Source organism: Mytilus trossulus, chromosome 9, assembly GCF_036588685.1.
Source record: "Mytilus trossulus isolate FHL-02 chromosome 9, PNRI_Mtr1.1.1.hap1, whole genome shotgun sequence".
Taxonomy (NCBI): domain Eukaryota; kingdom Metazoa; phylum Mollusca; class Bivalvia; order Mytilida; family Mytilidae; genus Mytilus; species Mytilus trossulus.
In genome coordinates, this window is record NC_086381.1 from 21,520,640 (window position 1) to 21,542,147 (window position 21,508).

Genomic DNA, 21,508 nt, shown 5'->3' on the forward strand with positions numbered 1-21,508 from the left:
TGCCTGAGCGATAGTGAGGGCTAAAATATCACGCATATAATGGCTTCCTATGTTAAAACTACAATAACGTATAGATTGCAACAAATTATTTCGATTCTGGTTAGGACACTTAAGGTTATTTCTATGTCCGATGTTTATTTATAGTGTAGAGAGTTCGTGTAGGCTCTTCAATGAAACTCTCAATGTAAACAAGCAAACAACTGGCAACGTGATTTTTTAGAGGGAGGAGTTCTGAACAGCCAGCATGAACGGTTGTTGTATCTAGGTCAAATATGTCAATTTCGAATTGCAACACATTACAGTTATGATAAATTAATGAGTAACAACATATGCATCATTTAAGAGTTTGGAAGTGTTTTAGGTAAATTAAATATATTAAATGCATGCCAAATTGATAAGATGTATTATTCTGCAGTAGTCAATATACGCATGTGCAAACAAATGTTATTGGAAATGGAGCCAGGGTTTATTTATAAAGCGAAAAAAGCACGTCATATAAGAATAACAAATAAAACCATAAATTAAGTCCAAAAACCAATTAACAATGTATGGACACATTGTACTGTATCAACCATTTGTGAGTTCTCTTTTTAAAAGGATAGTCATTTTACCCGATATAATCATAAACACATATATATATACAAATAGGCTGAGAAGCAAATGTAGTTGTAAGATTACGATTTACCGGGTTTGTTTGATTTCGTGTCATAGATTTACAAAAATTAAACCATGATTAATTTTGCTCCGAATGTATTTTATGGTAATTCCCTTTGTAATTGGCAATTTGGTCACTCTATCGTTCTAAATAACTGAACACATTCAAGGCATAAGGCATGCATTACCCATCCTTAAATTCTTTTAGATATAAAATTGGAGCAAGGTTGGAAGCGATCAGTTGAAAGCCTTTTTTAAAATAATGTTAAAATAAGTAAAACATGTAAAATAACGTTAAAATATGTAAAAAAGCGTAAAAATAAGTAAAATGTTAAAATAAGTAAAATAATGTTAAAATAAGACGTAAAAATTCTGATTTTCGGAGAGATATTAAAAATTTCGCGGTAGTGTCTTGCCATGGCTTTGTTTGAACTTTTTTGTTTGCTTTTGGCTTTGAATGTTTGTTAGTCCCTAATAATTGTATTCACTGTTTATTTGCATTCAGGTATCGCTGATCAATATTATTCGTTCATAGTGTGTTAATTTACGCTTTTCGATTAAGGTAAGCCTTTCGTTTCATATCGTGTGTTTTTCTATGTTGTGATGATATACTATTGTTTCAGAAAAAGGGAGAAGATTTGGTACCATTAAAGCGTTTAATCCCGCTGCAACTGTTTGCACCTGTCCTAAGTCAGGAATTTGTTGTCGAGAAGTTGTCGTTTGTTTATGGAATTTTTACGTGTTACTCGTTTCTCTATTATATATAAGACCGTTGGGTTTGCCGTTTAAATGGTTTTAAACTAGTAATTTTGGGGCCCTTTGAAGCAGTTGCTCGGTGTGAGCCAAGGCTCCGTGTTGAATGCCTTACATTGACCTTTAATGATTCACCTTTATAAATTGTTATTAGGATGGAGAGTTGTCTATTTGGCACACATACCACATCTTCCTATATCTATTAAACACTATATTTTTTATCAGAAGTTTTCCCTTACATCAATAACGATTTGTTATTACATACTGAAAAATAAAAAAAACAACATTATTTTGACTCTTTTAACATAAGCACTAAACAAATATTAACTCATTATTAAAACACAGTCAAATCGGTTTGTTTTTTTAACTTCATGCACCAATTTCCACATTTAGAAAATACATGTGACACGTTAGTACATGATAATAACAATGAACATTCGAAAAGACAAAACAGATTTCCATCAACACGGATTGCGTCCATACAATGGAAGGTTAGCATTTGTTCCTCGAAAATAATTATTTAAGTTAGTATTTTTATGTCACGGAGCAATGAATTAATGCAGTAAAAAAAATGTCAATGCACATTGTTTCATCTAGTATTTAAAGACTTCTTTGTACTGATATATACTAAATGTCACTCTCCAATAGTTTAGGAATTATTTTATTACATCTTCAAAGCATTTGATCACGTGACTACGATAGAAATAATGTCATTGGAACCATACAGTAATTATCAATTAATACCCTAAGGTTTTATACAAAGGTTTCATTTAGTAAGAGAGTTCAAGAATGTCTTAAGATTGAAATGCCATCCTGGGGCCTGTTTATCGAAGCTCTCTTAGGATTAGGACGTGTCCTAAGACCAACTTAGGACACATCTTAGTCCTAAATGGGTTTATCAAACATGTCGCAACTTAGGAAAATCCTAGGAATTGTCCTAACTTTAGGATACCAATTAAGGTGTCTTAAGATGGTCCTAGGATGGTCCTAACTTTATGATACATTCGAATTTCGTCTTTTGTTCATTTTCACGCGAATAATTTTTAAAGCAGTAGTAAAAATATAGTTGGAATTCTCCGTCATGATATGAATAATGCACGAGATTTGCATTTGCCCTGTTAAAGAAGGAAAATGTGACACATCGAATTCAACTCACTCAAAAACATGCTGTGATTTTTACGTATAAAATATTTACAGTTAGTTTGTTATTTTTTTTTTAATTTTTGTGTCATGTTTTGTTTCATACAGTTGTGAAAAATAAGTGTAAAATTATTTTACATAAAATATTTATTACCTTTAATTCAAAACTACATATTAGTTATTAGATTCTAATTAACCATATTTGAAATAAAATTATTGATAAAATGTGATATCATAATTTTTTCATATTCAGTTTGTATTTTCTTTTCCGCTAATACTTAGGATATCAGTTAGGACGTCCTAGCTAAGATATTCCTAAGATAGCTTCGATGTGCATGCTGAGACGTGTCGTAAGTCGGTCCTAACTTTATCCTAACTTCTGTCCTAAGAAATTCTTAGGACCGATCTTAGGACAGTTTCGATAAACAGGCCCCTGATTAATAATTTCATGGCGCAGTATCTGTAAACGACTTTTTTGTAATGAAAAGTTGTTTGCATACCACGGGAAAAGTCATCTTGCACTAAGAATGAACTTTAATTGCGATTGTTTTGACATTTTTCGTTTTTTTTTTGTCTCAAAATCACACGTGCGTGTTGCAGGATCTCAATATTGATCCCTTCAAGTTCAAATAAATAACTTTACTGAAACGAGTGAGATTGGTTTAGAACAAAAGAGATGATAACAGCTATCAATGTAGCATTATAGGGATATGTATCCCAGTTGATATGATATTTTGGAGTTTAAATTCTTTATCTCGATTTCTTTGATATATGGAGGCTGTATACACGGAAGCTATTTAACAAAGGGTTTCATGTAGTTGGGTTGATTTCTTCTTGACATAATTTTTAAGTACGCCATCCCGATATGTTTGACCGCTTTGAATGTCTGTTTCATATTTGACTAAGGATATTTTTCTGTTGCATGTTAGTCGTTGTCACATATCACTCGTTTTTCCCTTTAACATTACCGTGATCAGATGAACTGATCATTGAACTAATGAAACATATTCGTCGCGATCTGCTTACACATAACTTATACATTCTCGGCTGTCCTATATTCCTCTTTTTGCGTTCCTGATGAGGGCAACTCCAGAAAAACAATTCGGATGCATGGCATTATTAAATGGTTGTTTACATTTTAATCTCTGGTGCAGAGTTGTCTGAATGTCTTTTATTTTGTATCCTATACCCTGTATTTTTGGACTTCAATACTTCTAGATCGTCAAATTCAAAAATTGTCAAAAATAAGGAAACTTGAAGTATGTGACAAAAACTATAAAATGATTGATTGATTTATTTGAGAAAAATGACAAATTTGATTATCCGTTTAAAGGGAAAAGGGGGTCAGCTTTACAAAAGCTCTGTGAGAACGTTAACTTTTTTCAACGAATTGATATCCCTAGTTAAACACATGTCACATTACAAGGTTATAGATCATCATATTTTTACCTTTGAAAGCTAGTAATGTATTCTATAAACTGTTCAATTTCTATACATGTCCGTTTTATATACTTGTATTGTAATTTTATATTGTATAACGGAAAAAACTTCATAAGTATGATTTACTTGTGTCTAATTCATTTTGCCTTAATTCAGCAAATTAACTTGAAGTATATTTAAACTAAAATTTTATATTTATTCTGATATATTTATCCATTACTAGGATTTTTTGTCATTCATTCAGTCGAGTATATATTCATTTTCTAACCCCCGAATATGATTTTTTATTACATATTCGGAATCCTTTAATTATGTATTGCTGTAACACAGTTTCCCTACAATTCTTAGTTTAATTGCATACATATTAAATGCTGTGTTTTGAAAATCTGTGTTTTTTCATGGTATTCAAAAGATAAAACTGGCAATGTTGATTGTATGAAAAAATGTTTGAAGACTAATGAATCTTTCTATGATCAAATTGTTTTTAAAAATAAGGTATATGTATATTTTTATAATCGAAAGTCGCCAACACCAAGAATACTGTTCTAATAAAAAAAAAAGTACATGAACATGTATATGTACTCGAGAAATGCTTTATATAATATAACTCTAGTTAAGCACTAATTGGAATGCAAAATAATAGCGGACATATTATTTGTCTATTATTAATCTGAAAGATTACATTATCTGGCCTCCAGGCACTTCTAGTCAAATATTTAGTTGATTTGGCATAATGTTGTATTGTCTCAATCATTGTATGCTTATTTCATATTATAAAATCCCAATATAGCATTGTCGATAATTAAAGGCAACAGTAGTATCCCGCTGTTTAAAACTCATAAATCCATGGACAAAAAACAGAATCGGGGTAACAAACTAAAACTGGGGGAAACGCATTAAATTTAAGAGGAGAACAACGACATTAAAATATTACACACACAGAAACGGACTAAGCATTAGACAAAATGAGAATAACAAATATAACATCAAAACCAAATATATGAATTTGAGATAGATAAGAACCGTAACATGTCTTTTAGTAATGTGAATTCACACTCAAAAACCAGACAAAACAAACGACACAACGGAAACACAACGTTAAACTGTATCACCCACACAGACAAACTATAATATAACAATGGCCATATTCTTGACTTGGTACAGGACATTTTTAAAGGGAAAAATGGCGGGTTGAACCTGGTTGTGTGGCAAGCCAAACCTCCCTCTTTTATGGCCATGTGAAATATAACATTTAAATGACAACACAACATTACAAGACAACAATATAAATAAATAGGAGAACACAATTGACAAAGAAACACATGAATAATAGCTAACAAAAGGCAACAAGTTTGAAATTTTAATACGCCAGATGTGCATTTTGTCCACACAAGACTTATTAGTGACGCCTAGATACACAAGTTTGAAAGCCGAAACAAGTACAAAGTTGAACAGCATCGAGGATCAAAAGCTAAAAACATTGTGCCAAAAACGGCCAGGGTTTTCTCTTAGGTACCAGAACATTCCTATTTTTTAGAATACTTTATACTTTTACAAACAGTAATTTTATAAAATGACTATACAAAAGATATATGATAAAACTGACGTATTAATCAATTACAGGAAACAACCGATAAGTCTGTAATCACTTTGTATTTGCTAAATTTATAGTCTGATTGATTTATGTTCGCTTAACATCCAGTGTTGTTGTTTGATACTTTTTTGTTCATGTAGAAATTATCGATTCAGTAGAAAATTAAAACTGTCAATAAAATTGAGAATAAAAATGGGGAATTTCCCAAAGAGACAACAACCCGACCAAAGAGCAGACAGCAGCAAAAAGTCACCAACAGGTCTTCAATGCAACCAGAAATTCCCGTTCCTGGAGGCGTCCTTCATCTGCCCCCTAAATGAATATATACTAGTTTAGTAATGATGAACGCCATACTAAACTCCAAATTATACACAAGAAACTAAAATATAGTATAATACAAAAAAAGGCCACAGATTTTGGGAATGGGCAAAAAAGCGGCGGGGTTAAATATGTTTGTGAGATCTCAACCTTACCCATATACCTCTATTAAATGCAGAAAAGTAAACGCATGCCAATACGCACATTAAAATTCAGCTCAAGAGAAGGCCGAGTCTGATGTCAGAAGATGTAACTAAAGAAAATAAACAAAATGACGATAACACATAAATAACATCAGACTACTAGCAGTTACTTGACATGCCAGCTCCAGACTTCAATTAAACTGATTGAAAAATTATGTCGTCGTCATATGAATAACAGGCACAATCCTCCCCGTGATGGATTTAGTATCATACCATCATAACCCGTGTCATGCCAACAACTGTTTTTTTTTTAAAATGTGTTTAGTTCTGATGCAAAGACCCTATAAATGAATCAATATTAACGCAAAATATGCAATCTTTAATGACCTGACAACAGTATCGTAACTATACCCCTTCTTAATCCATTTCAAACAGTAAGTACGGAGTTAGTCGTGGATGATATAACGACACTCATTCCAATTAATAATTGACGGGGGACGATATGTATGTCCTTTACAAAGGTATGATTTTAACTCTCGGTCTTGAACGATGTTAAGATCTCCTGCTATAACATGGGAAATGGGTCCATAAATGTATTCGGAATTACTGCAATGACATGGAGTAGGTGTTTATTCACTAATATAAACATTGACATCTTTAGACAATTGGCTATAATTAAACACAAATTTCCGGGTAGATGTCTTGTAAATAGAACAAATAATGTGTGTATTTGCTGGTTGATTTGAATGCACAAATCTAAGTATACAGGCAACACCGATTAATTTACTGTGTATGAATATATGACTGGAAGTTTTTTAAAGACACATTTGAATTAATGAACCAGTCATTTCAGGACGCGACACAGTGGTTGTTGTTAGGTTAACACTTTATGTTAATTAATGAACTTCCTAACACAAGACTCTGTTTTGTGACCGGGATATCGTGTAAGGCGTTAAATGAAACGATGACAAAGTTTGTTACTGCAACATTCATACGTATCATACATGTTTTTACAGAAATTAATTGCAATGTTAATTTTGCTTAGATTTATTATGTATTACATAATGTTTAAAAGGCAATAACTGATATCTAACTTTTCTAGAATCCTCAACTTTACCTTTGTTACTATTTTACTTCATTTCGATATTTTCTTCTGTGTCTGTGTTCTCTAGGCTGTTAAAGCAAACGTTCAGAAATCAATGTGCGAAATTAACAAAATAGCATGTTTTAGAAAATTGAACAGAATAGTTTAATTTTGTTTTTCTAATATTTCCGATACTACATGAAGGACGTTCCAGGCATCCATGGGAATTTGGATTAATTTTGAAATATAGCATAATTTAACACGCAATTTGTTTAAGCTGTATTAGTTTAATTATTCATTAATTTATTCTGAGGAAGAAAAGGATGTGAACTAGCATTACAAAAGAGGGAAAAAAATTACAAAAAGGTACATTTCTTAACACGCAAAAAATATTTGTTCAGTTTTAATCGCTATTAACCAAATTCATGCTTATAATTTAGTAAGTGCTACATATGAAAATGTATGTTTTGTTTGAATACAAAATTATAGAAGATTTGATGATTTCTATAACCGTAATTGATTGATTAATTGTTTGGTGTTAACGCCTCTTTCAATAATATTGTGCTTTTTGTTGGTGGTATGCTATTACTTTGTGCACCCCTTTGTTCATACAGTTTTTTACTATTTTCAAAACTACTGATCAACGCTTACATATCATGTTTTGTTTCAATTGAACATCAAATCTGTCCAAACGGATTGCACCTTTTAAAATTGCAAAGACAAAAGCTGAAACATGATAAACGAATTGAAAACAATTATAATATTCCTAACCTGGTACAGGCATTTCCTTATGCAGAAAATAGTGAACTCATGGCCGTTTTATTGGTGTCTGAACCTCTCACTTTTATGAAACATTCAGAACATGTTTAACCCCGCCGCAATTTTGCGCCTGTCCCAAGTCAGGAGCCTCTGGCCTTTGTTAGTCTTGTATGATTTTAAATTTTAGTTTCTTGTGTATAATTCGGAGTTTAGTATGACGTCCATTATCACTGAACTATTATGCATATTTTAGGGGCCAGCTGAAGGACACCTACGGGTGCGGGAATTCTCGCTACATTGAAGACCCATTGGTTGCCTTCGGCTGTTGTTTGCTCTATGGTCGGGTGGTTGTCGCTTTGACATATTCACCATTTCCTTTCTCAATTTTATTAGAAATAGGAATTTGACTTTCTAAAGCGAAACTGACCACAGATCGATGTTGATATTCTGTGTATGTCCCTTTTGCTTATATTGTGCCTACCACATTCAAATAATTAAACATTCTTGTTGTTTACATAGTTAGGTTTTAGAGTTCCTAATGGAGGTAAATCATAAGCGACCAAGTTAATAAGTGTGATTTGGCATTTTGGCATCTCAATGTCTTCTCCATAGAAAATTTAAAAATTATGTTTGAAAAAATAGGTTAGCACAACAATAATATAAGCAAATGCACACAGGTCCTATATTTGTGAGAGTAAATAAAAATTTCACCTTGAATTTTGTCTATTTATATACAAGGCAGTACTACAAACATTTGAGAAACAATATTCAGTTTGAACTGTTTATTAACAAAACAAATGAAATCTATTGTAGGCAAAGGCGACGTCAAATGAAATAAATACTTTTTGATTTGAAGTTATTTATGTTAAAAAAGAAAAAAAGTGCCTTATAAGTTAGCTTTCTACCTGACTGTTGTACGTTGAAAACTTTTGTTTCATAGATTAAAAAACTAAAAATAAGAAAGAGAATCCTATAATACTAGATAATGTGCGGTTATCAACATATGGGTATTTGTCCAAATAAAAGAATAAAAACTGTGTCACAATTGTATCTGTAGAGTTTTTTTTCCGTAGGTCGAAAGACTTTGATATGCTCTAAGTTATCTACCAAATATAATGTTACAATTGAAATTATTATCAATATCATAGCTTCTATCATTATTGTTTCGACTTATCCTTCCTTTACCGTATCAAACATTACTACAGCCAATGTCGTATCTAGATCTAAGTGTGTTATGTATCCTGGGAACGTAGTGAATTTCGGAAAGTAATATTTGAATCTTGTTAAATCGCACAACTTTGTTTTAAAACTGGCTCCAGTACTATGTATCGTTTTATCAAAAAAATGAAATTTAATGTTGTGTCGTTTATTTTTGTTATTCTCGTTTTGTCTAACGCTTGGTCCGTTTCTGTGTCTGTTACATTTTAGTGTTGTGTCGTTGTTCTCCTCTTATATTTAATGCGTTTCCCTCGGTTTTAGTTTGTTACCCTGATTTTGTTTTTTGTCCATGGATTTATGAGTGTGAACAGCGGTAAACTACTGTTGCCTTTATTTATGATGGTAAACAGTTATCAAAGGTACCAGGATTATAATTTAGTACGCCAGACGCGCGTTTCGTCTACATATGACTCATCAGTGACGCTCATATCAAAATAGTTATAAAGCCAAACAAGTACAAAGTTGAAGAGCATTGCGGATCCAAAATTCCAAAAAGTTGTGCCAAATGTATGGCACTCTTAGACAGTTCATTAGATCTGTTTTGTCAGATTCACAGCTTTTTGTCATGAGACTGGTTTATAGATTCTGTTATTCAAGCAATAATGTAAATAACAAATTTTGGAGGACTATTACGGTATTATAAGATAGTATATTTAGTCTACATGTATTTCACAATTTGAGACACACATATGTTTTGTACTGGTAAGAAAATTTGGGATTTGAAGATGATTTATCTTCCTTATTGTCCTTTTTCAAAGTAGTAAATCTTTTCATAAGGGCTTAAATCTTTTAATTTCACTATCTATTCACCGGAAAAGTTCATGCCGGATACATTGAAGTGCATTAGAGATAAACATAAAGAAGCAAACATTCAATTACTAGTATATTGTATGACTTAGCAATTTTATAAATATATAACTCAATTTTGCAATTTGACAAAGATAAGAGAGGGACGAAAGATACCAGATGGACAGTCAAACTCATAAATGGAAAATAAACTGACAACGCCATGGCTAAAAATAAAAAGGACAAACAGACAAACAATAGTACACACTACACAACATAGAATACTAAAGAATACACATCACAAACCACAATAAAAACAAGGGGTGATCTCAGGTAAGCAGATCCTGATCCACATGTGGCACCCGTAGTGTTGCTTATGAGATATTAAATCCAATAAATAGTCAAATTCGGTAGGAGATTGTAAGGAACATATCCGATATCATTTTTGAAACGGTTATTCCATAATGGTCAAACAACTCGTGATGGCGTCTGTAAAATTTACCATTTGGAACTCTTGATTTAATAGCTTCCTTGTGAGCAATAACCCTCTAGCAAGAAAATCATGATAAGAAATGCAATCACGGGAATATCGTATCAATTGGGAGATATATACACCATATACAGGTGCTGCTGGAATGTTGCTACTTAGAAATGGACAGTTCACAATTGGAAAGCTGAAATCATCTCTTTTGTCGAAAAGTTTTGTGTTCAATCGACCCTCATTGCCAATATAAACTTCTCTGATTTTTTTTTTTTTATAAATTTTACATACAACGCTGCCTACAGTTGATCGCAATTATCATCACAGAAAACGAAATTCTATGTACGAAAAGAACCAGTCAATTCATCGCTGATTCGGATATCGGAAGTTCCTATGTAAGGGGAACGAACTTATAAGGTCCTATTAGTTATTGAATATTATTTACCTTGAACAAAGGTGTAATTTTCATCAGAAAAAAATCGACATGAAGAAAGTATTTGTCATAAACATTTCAGCAAGTTCAACTTTTTTTAGACATCCACCAGCGAAACGACAGTGTATTGTACAAGAAAGAAATATATTGTCTTTTTGAAAAAAATATTTCCAAATAAATTCATTGCCGAAAGAAACAAAAATACAATTTTTTTATATAAGATTAGTGTATTTCTAAATATGAAACACGTAAAATACATTTTTACATTCGGATTTATGAATTGACACTAATAACATTAACGGTACCAATTTTTCTGCACCAGATGCGTGTTATGCACAGTAAAGATTGAAAAAATCAGGTCGGTCAACGGTTACAAATTTAAAGTAGGCTTCTCTCTATATACAAATTGGTCTTTCTGTTATTAGATTTTTGCATCACTGACGTTTTATTCAGACTTAAAAAAAATCCGCTTATCAAATATTTCCAATGTACTTTTTCCAAACTTATCATCATTAGATCCCTTAAGGTAATTGTAAAAATAATGTTAAGTTTCTAAAGCAAGAAATAAACACGTGCTGAGTTAAATAAGTGTGTGTGTCTAAATGTTAAATTGATAATGGTTTGTTCTCATGTTTGCAACTCAGATTTAACTAGTGCAAGTAATCTATGTCTTTCTTAAGTGATAAGTCAATGCATTGGGTGCTTATTGTTTACTTATTATTATCTTTTTTTTTATATATTTCACGGTATAATGTATATTTCCACTACATCATTTTATTAATAAAATTCTAAAAAAACTAAAAACGTAGATACGAATTCCTTGTTTCACATAATAAAAGATCTTATTTTGTGACGAGACATATTGATGACCAAAACCGGTAATATAATATCATCAGTATGCCGTACGTAGTGGTTTTGACGAATTTCATGGATTGATGTTTTAGCATACAGACAGTTTTTAAATGGGCACTAAATGTGCACGACTACTTGTTTGCCTGTTTTTTGTACTTATATGAAACAATATTCGCATCAACCTTCTCGTAGATAACATCTTGTTAAGTTTTCTCAATTCACTTTCATTGTTATTGAATTATTCTGTCATACATATCCCACATAACAAGGAGTGTTTTCATCTCATATATTCCAGTGAACATTAATTAAGAATACTAACGACAGTAGAAAGTATATTTCATATCTTGATCTTTCCTCAATAACATTACAAGTAGGCGACTCCATACTTTAATCTTTGAGATAATAAACGAAAATATAATTACATTTCAATTGTCAACTCCATTTCATTTCATCGCAGACAAAAAAACATGGCATTAATACAAGGGGTACATATTATCATTAAATATATAGTTATTTATAATGTCTAAAGTTCGCATAAAATAGTTAATTTTGTTTTTACGAGTAAAACTTAACATGATCTAAATGATAACATCACAAAAAAAAATCATCATAGATACCAGGACTAAATTTTGTATAAACGCCAGACGCGCGTTTTGTTAAAAAAAAAGAGTCATCAGTGACGCTCGAATTCAAAATAGTTAAAAGGCCAAATAAAGTACGAAGATGAAAAGCATTGAGGACCAGTGTAATACATTTATTTTTTTGTAATGCAAAGTCAATAACGAAAATCACCTATCAATAGATTTTTACTTTGTTGGTAAGCGTTCGATTTTCTTAAAGTTTTATCATATAGTCTATCTGAATTCCCAAAGTTTTCAAAGTGGCTTGTTTCTATCCAAAGTTACATTTTTTAAAAGTAAAATATCATTACTGCTACTGTAAAACCGGGACTAATATTATATTATTATATAGTATTCGTCACATAGTATAAAATATGTGTTACCTCTTTCATAGAACTAACAGCATTTCAGGTTTAAAAGAAATTTGTCTAAGTAAATTTTTTATGTGTTTTAAAATTCATTTATAATTTTTGAAATTTTTGTATTAGTCGATTCGATGTCACGTAACACAAAAGTGTAAGAAAATAATATAGTTAACAACAACGGCTTATTGATCAAAGTTGTGAGGGTTCTATTCAGTTTAAATGAAACTGTTTACACTTTTAATTCTTAAATTTAATGTTAACAATGTTATTATAAATTATTACATACACGATAAAATTATGTTCACAGCAAATTAGAAAATCCTTCACGTATGCTGAACATATCAGGTTGGGTTTTTCAATATATGTGTTGTCAACAAATACCTGCACTGGAAAATAACATTAAGTCAGGGGTAATCCGTAATACATGTGTAATTCAGGTCTCAGAAACGGTATATACTGTGACATTCCCGGCTTAGGGATTATATCCTTAATGTCATGTGTTTGTCTTAAATTTTACTCGCTGCTTAAGACTTGTCACAATCCCTTTTTCTGTTTCCTGTTCTCCCTTCTTTTATTTTGTATTCCAGTTTAAGTTTGCCCGTAAATATAATTCACAATATATCTAATAGTGTTAATATAAACAGTAAACTCAAATTCGATTAGTTTATATCCTCTAACAATAAGAAACATGTTCACAAAGCAAAAATTATATTGATGCATTAAACTGTTTATTTAAAAACCAACATACGCTGTAAGGCTTGAGGAGGAATGATTCACTCGCTGCTTAAGACTTGTCACAATCCCTTTTTCTGTTTCCTGTTCTCCCTTCTTTTATTTTGTATTCCAGTTTAAGTTTGCCGGTAAATATAATTCACAATATATCTAATAGTGTTAATATAAACAGTAAACTCAAATTCGATTAGTTTATATCCTCTAACAATAAGAAACATGTTCAAAAAGCAAAAACTGTATTGATGCATTAAACTGTTAATTTAAAAACCAACATACGCTGTAAGGCTTGAGGAGGAATGATTCAATCAATTTAGGGTTCTAGTCTATTTTAGAAGGGTTTTTTTTTCAGTAACCGATTGTAACCCACCCCTTAATATTGAGCTGTCAATTGCTTATATAGTATGTCTTTATTAGTAGATTTAACACTATGCATTTCGTTAAAAGAGAGGCAAATATATCAAATAAATATTCGAAGTTGAAAACAAAATGACAATACCATTAAAAAAATGAAAAACGATTAAAAAACAAACACTAGCATACAAAACACAATACATAAGACTAAAAACTGAGATCGAACTTAAACGGAGGTGATCTCATGTGCTTCGGTAGGAAAGAAAAATCCTTCTCCATACGTGAAACCCTTCGTGTTGCTCATGTATTAAATATTATAAATTAACTTTAAAAACATAAGTAACGGAATTTCATGAATATTCGATTTTTTTAGCATTTGTACGTATCAAAATCATTTGAGTTCAATCCAAACCTATACATGATATTATGACGTCTTCAATTACTCTTTATTTAGGCCCAAGAGTAAACTGACCATTTAAAGGCATGCATATATATTGTTCGTAAACCAAAATGAAAATAACGTTACGTCATTGATCCAATTTCAATTCTTTAAGACGTTATAAACAAATCACAACGTTTTGGTGTACGATTTTAAAATTACTATCCAGACTGTCTTAGATTCTGAAACGGCGAATTAAGTCGGCTTGATTGATTGTATGAAAAGTATTTATCACCGTTTGTGATATCGATAGACAACATCTCAGTTCCATCTTAAGACATTTGTTTGCATGATTTTTTTCATTTCTATACACAACATTTTTAATATCGTGGTACTACAATATGATGTCATTACAGGAACACACCAATTGAATATGGTAATCGCTAAACAAATAAAATAGGGCGTTATTCACTAAATTTACAGGGTCTCAGTAATGTGCACTATTATGATTTTTTGTATGATCTCATGTTATGAATTAGACATTGTGCGTAGGGATAATATTAACAAATCAAAGGACATTCAAGGGCCAATAATTGTAGACATATTTGACTTTGTCTTTGTATATGAATAATTGTCGTTTTGGTAATCGTATTGATATCAAAACTACATTAAAAATCAGCAACAATGGAGTGTGCCTGAGCAAATTGGTAGCCTTTTTTACAGGTCATTTTATAAAAAAAAAATGGTTAGTTGAACCAGGTTCTATGGTAGGCCAACCCGTCTGCTTATATGGCAATTTAAGTAATATATCGCTGAAGTGATAACAATACGTAACAGGAACACAAAACAAACAAACACAAGAGCACTCAGTTCAGATTTCGAGACACGCATAAATAAATATTTTAATAGTATATTTCAACATGTAAACCGCAGAATAATAAAGGACATATTCCTTTAACGACATCAGAGGACACTACAAACAATGACATATCTTTGTGACGTATATAACAATCTTGAAATTCATTCAACTATATGGAACGAGATGCAAGTAGTTATCAAAGGTACCAGGATTATAATCTAGTAAGCCAGACGCGCGTTACGTCTACACAAGACTCATCAGTGACGATCAAATCAAAATAGTTAGATAGCCAAACAAGTATTTACAATCATGTTCACAATACTGGTTAATGTATTTACTATGATTATGTCGATCATGAAAGACTATTTTATATTAATGCTTCGACGACGGCATCATTTTTTGGATTAACAAATACTAGTAATTTATCCACAGAAAAATTGATATTAACTAGACTTTACTCACAAATAAGACGGATATGAAATGTATCAAAAATGTAGAATTCAAACCACAAACGATAAGATATAACACAACATCAAACTGTACCTCAAAAGAAACATAATACTAGTAACTATATAAATGAATGTTAGCTGTACAGAGACATGTCGTATTACAATCAAATTCCAACTCGACAAAACAGTCATATTCGGGAATAGGTCAAGCTCGGTATTTAGCAGGCAGACGAGAAAGATGTTAAACCAAAACCCAAGACGTGGTAAAAAGACGTTAGTTAGTTTAGACACATCGTATATTTCAACCAATAAGTGAATAGATGGTGTCCAAGAAATTTGCGGAGTGTCATTTTTAATCTTTCCTCCTCGTAACTCTGTTGGAACAGTTTTTTCGTTAGAAGCACATGGAGTAACGTAATTTAACAAGAAAGCACGTTTACTACAGAGGATATAAATATTAAGTTAATGAAACCGATGTTTTTGAGAGCACTCTTATTCTGAGTATTATCTAAACACATACTGTCAATACAATACACTATGTGCTTTTTCGTAACTCGAGGCTACTAATCCTTGTCTTGCTTTGGCTTTGCAATCTGTCCTCTTTATTTCATAAGCTGTACTTTTTAGAAAGTTTAGAATTTTTCAAATTATTTTGCGTCTAACATCATCGAAGATACATTTGGCTAAGAGTTATGCATTTTCCTCGGAGTTCAGTCTTTTTTTATTTTACTTTATTTAAGCAGAAGAATTTTTATTGTTAACCCATTAACATTCTGTATGTGCCTGTCTCAATTCAGAAACTGGTTTCATATGTAACTATTTGCATCATAAAGATGAACAACAGTCTACAGGTAAGTAGAAATAGAAACGATTGATTTAAACTCCTATGTTCTTGAATCTATTTTAATCAGATACCCCCAAGAAAACATTCAAGACTAACGCGCACATAAAAAAAACATTTGGGAGGATAAACATGACAATAAATGGATAATCAAAATCCGTATAATGCATAACAATGCTGTTGTCTTTTTTTTTTACTATTGGAAGATTGTCATGGCATTTCATGTTCTTATAATTGATTAAACCGATAAAAATTGGAAATTAATTCCAGGAACCTAGATTAATGACTCGCACACATGAATTCATATATCCTTCGCCTGTGGACATTTTATAAATAAAGACACCCATTGTACCTTTGAAATATTTTATTTCGTTCACTGTTTTCTTGGTGAGCAGCCATTAATCTGAAAAACAAAAACACATTGCTATTTCAAAAGATAGGGTTAGTTAGTCTTGTATTAATTTAATTTTAGTTTCTTGTGTACAATTTGGAAATTAGTAGGCGTTCATTATCACTGAACTAGTATATATTTGTTTAGGGGCCGACTGAAAAACGCCTCCGGGTGCGGGAATTTCTCGCTACATTGAAGACCTGTTGGTGCCCTACTGCTGTTGTTTTTTTCTTTGGTCGGGTTGTTGTCTCTTTGACACATTTCCAATTTCCATTCTCAATTTTATTGTTTGATTTTTTTTAACTGATATATACGTTGCTTTATCATTCTAGCTTTAGTTTCAAAATGTACACATTTATTTTTATTATACAACTGTATTTATGTTTTAACTGACATATTTTCCCTTAATTCTTGTGTTACTGCTTATTTCTTCAATCACTTGTTCAAGGATGTTCAACATATCTAGTTGAAGGATGTTCAAAAGATTCCGTATATGTATGTTGTCATTATAAACTGTCATGAGCTATTTCGAAGTTATTTGATTTAAGTCAAAATTAGGTATAGGAATATTTATTAAGCGTTTTCAAGACATGACGATTAAGTATTCATTATTGTTCTTTTCAATATGCACTTACATGTTTCTTGCATATGAAATCAAGTGTGATCTTGCAAGGCGCGTCGTTCCATCCCCCTTCGGAATTTGGGTACATCTGTAAACAGTTTTCCCCAGTTCCACCATTCGGTTCATTACCATGACATTTGAAATATTTTACAGGTTCAAAGTCTAACACCCATATCCACTTGTCTGAATCACAGTCAGTAGCTCCCAACCATGCACTGGTTACTTTAGCTTCTAAAACATATATTGTAATGAATATTAAACAGCATTACCCAAATACAAAATTACTTTTACTGTTAAATGGTTATATGTGATATTCGTTTGACGTGGCTCGGTACTTAAACATCTCGTCAATGTGTTTGTAATGACTCTCATTTTTTTGGTGGTTTGTTTTGTATATGCGACTTTTTTGTATTTCTTTTGTTAACGTGACTCTGTACTTTAAAAGATCCCGTCAGTATGATATAGTTCTATAATATGTCATTATGATATATTTCTATCATGAATTACAATATACGTTGAACCACAAAAGTCAAAATCATTCAATCGCGTAGTGGAGTAAACTATTTGTGAAGTCTTATATATTCCATATATAACTTTTAGACTAGTTTAAATCTCGGTCTATATCTGAAATTTATTCCTACATACTTTTGACTCTTTAACCCTGTATGCTAACATTGCCTATGCAAATTTTAAAATTGTTCGTATTGAACGAAAATTTTAGTGACGTATAAAATTTTCTGACGCCCGACACTCAAATCAATGAATGTGTTCGTAGATAGAAGATATTTTTGTGTTCTGTTAAAATTGTCCCTTTTAAAATTGTTATACGATGGTGACTGATGTACCCATATTTTGACTATTTTATTTATTGTGTCTGTTTATTTAACGCATCAATGTAAATATAACGGAATTTGATGAGACTTTCATTAAAGTGAGATGGTTAGCGCTATCGAACCATGTTTAATCCACCATTTTCTACATTTTAAAAAGCCTGTAGCAAGTCAAGAATATGACAGTTCTTGTCCATTCGTTTTTGATGCGTTTTGTTATTTGATTTTGCCATGTGATTTTCCGAATTGATTTTCCTCTAAGTTCAATATTTTTTGTGATTTTACTTTTTACTAGAGACACTACATTTAAGATGTTCAGGAAAGTAAAAGTCGTTACTGTGTATTTGGTTAAAAAAATATTTTAAAAGTCATATTATATACCTTTTAATTTCGACATAACCCAGTTGTTTTCATTGTCATCCTTAATGTTGACGAGAGATGAACCTTTTAATCGGCAAAAACGCTACAATAAACAAGACAAGACAATTTCAAACACATTTACAACATTTTCATATTTGTTATTAATACAGAATTTTTTTACAGCAGAAACCATAAAATTAGTATAACTTAAACAACTTCTACCCTATTAAATAAACTTGTGTAGAACAAATAAAGAGTGAACAAAAATGGCCTAGTTACATTTTACTTTCTAAGTATGACATAAAACATAATCTAGGGTTTAAAACAGTGGTAGCAGAAAATCAGAACAAATTGAAAAAAACAGTATTGATTTAGTGTTTGACTCTTCAGAACGGTAACAAATAAAAATCACAACTCTTACAAAATTACGACGGAAACAATATTAAGTCTAACCAACAAATAATGTCATATGTTTTTTTTTGTTTACCTCAGCTTCAAACCAACTTTTCTTGTGTTTGCTAACAAAGTAACAATGATCTCTAAAACGGTCCCAGTCTTTACTACAGCCATCATTTCCCACAACGTGTTTTCCTTGAATATTAAGAAAATATATTTCGTTCAATGTCTCCAAGAGTTCACAGAAAAATGTGTTTTGAAAATTAAAAACACTACCGACGGAAGAAACAAAGCCACATATCGTTGCCTTATTTAATTAATGATAATGTTCTTATTGTATTTCTCGATTGTCCTTCCATAGTAATCAGATCTTCTAGATGTTCTATTGGTATATTCCTGAACGTTTCTCACAACTCAAGTTGATTAAATTTGTATCTTGTCGATATATTTTAGTATTTGTTTATTGTTAGAAGTCCCATATTGAAAAAAGTTAATTGTAAAAATACAAGATACATGTACAAATTTGATAAATATTTTTTTTGATAATAATGTCTAATTATTTGTTTGGTTAATGGGACATTAAGACTTGACATCTAACTGAAACTTGTAAATGTTAATCAATAAAACTAAAACCAATCATGCTATATTTAATCTATTTATTTTTTTTATTTTGCCACTTGCTTAGGGACTTTCCGTTTTAAATTTTCCTCGGAGTTCAGTATTTTTGTAATTTTACTTTTTATTCATGTACACAAGTTTGAAAATAATGATTGTTAATATTGCGCACATTTTGGCCGTGACGGTTGTTTTTGTTTGTCCAATATAACTATCATTCTAGCTTGTTTTATAAAATTGTACATTATATAAAAAAGAAGATGTGGTATGATTGCCAATGAGACAACTATCCACAAAAGACCAATTTGTTCTCACTGGTTCGACGTAGTTTTACAGTAAAGAAACAGGTACTTTCCATTTGAAAAAAACATCAAAATATTGCCTTCTATTTTAGTTTATTATGTTATATTATTATATTACATAAATGTTCATCTAGGGTTTAATAGAGGTCACAAGTCTTTGGGATTTCATTTGAAATAAATTTACAACTTCATTAATGCAATACACTATTTTGTTTGAAATAAATTTCATGATATTGTTTGAAGTTTGACTGAAAATTAGCCCGAATAAGTGGTTTTCTATAAAGAAAACACATACATGAATCAAAATAATGAAAACATAAGACATTTTGAGTCATAAACATGTAGTGTTAGTCGGATCAATATTCTTTAATGTAAGAAAGCACTAAAATCCTCAGACAATTTTACGTAATGCATGTTCTCAAAAATATTTGATGTCAACTAATCTCTCACTCAGGTAATTCAAAACCTTTCTGTATTGTCACAAATAAAGAGCAATATCTATTTTTGAACACTTTCATCTTGTTTAAGATCGAATGTTGGGTAAACAATGTCTTAGTTCAAGTTTCAGTAGTTAATGTGTGGTTTTACTGACGTGAATAACAGCCTTCCCTTTCTTTATATGTTCCTCATTGGTATATTGTTTGTCAGTTTGTGAGTTTAAAGATCCCGTTGATATTTTTCGCTTCTCTTTTTTTCAGAAATAATGATAACTATAAAAAGTTCTGTGTTTGCTATTTATAAATATTATTCAATTCAAACTGAAGTACGTATGTTCTCTAGACAAGTAGGAATTATCTCAAGACAAGGTAACGTAATACATTGACTAGAACTAACCTTTAAGGCCCTTTTCCAAGTCAGAGATAGTTTTTTCAAAACCTTTTAACTGGTTTCTCAATTGATTTAAATGACCTTTTTCTTTAGTTTCAAGGCAAACCTTTTGTCCACCAACCTCAACATATGTAGCAACCAGAACAACCACAAGAGCAATCATTCTAGAAATGTAAAGAAACTTAATTCAAATAATGTTTTACAAATGGAAATGCCTTATATGTAACAAAAAAAATACATTATTTTGTTATTTGTTTGTTGCCAATTTCAGATCAGTTGAATAGTATTAAAGTGTTCTGTATTTACTGCAAAAAGAAAGGATCTTTCTTTATCACTGTTTTATTGTTATTGTTGCAAAGTTTGTAATAGATTTTTGTACATATTAATTATATTAGTGATACATTTCAATGTTTCATTCTTAAAGTAAAAAGTGTGACAGTGAGGGACAATACGTACAGACAATCAATATTCAACAACGTTATTTTTAGTATTGACTTAATTATATTATTTATGTTACGATGGAATAAAAGTACAACGAAATAAGATGGCTTAGTAAATTCAACAAAGTTTAAAACTTTTATGAAATCACAGGGGATGAATATTTTGCATTGTTTATTGTAAAATTAAAAGAAATCATGTATCCATTATTTGTGAACCTTCTTTTGATATGATTTCGTAGCATTATCTATCAATCATATGAAAATGGTAATTAATAACAATTCTATAAACGACTATTAGCATAGTAACAATTCAAACTTGAAAACATGTATGTTGATCTTTTTTATTCAAACTGCATTACATTAAACTTCGTGGCATTTGTGTTCACATATTAGCAGTTAATCGAAATAAAATGGTTAGTATCTACTTATACTACATGTTCTTACCTTGGTCTTCAAAAGATAACGAGTTTGGT

The 21,508-nt window shown here is 31.0% G+C and overlaps 1 protein-coding gene across 1 annotated transcript; it reads right to left on the minus strand.

Moving 5' to 3' along the window:
- Positions 1-16,464: 16,464 nt before the first annotated feature.
- Positions 16,465-21,508, minus strand: LOC134683688 (perlucin-like protein). The gene is made up of 6 exons (XM_063542997.1): positions 21,480-21,508; positions 20,602-20,759; positions 18,942-19,045; positions 18,476-18,557; positions 17,278-17,495; positions 16,465-16,654 (listed from the first exon to the last, which is right to left on the minus strand). Exons 2-6 carry the CDS (start codon positions 20,756-20,758, stop codon positions 16,625-16,627), a joined length of 591 nt encoding a protein of 196 aa, XP_063399067.1. The 5' UTR covers position 20,759; positions 21,480-21,508; the 3' UTR covers positions 16,465-16,624.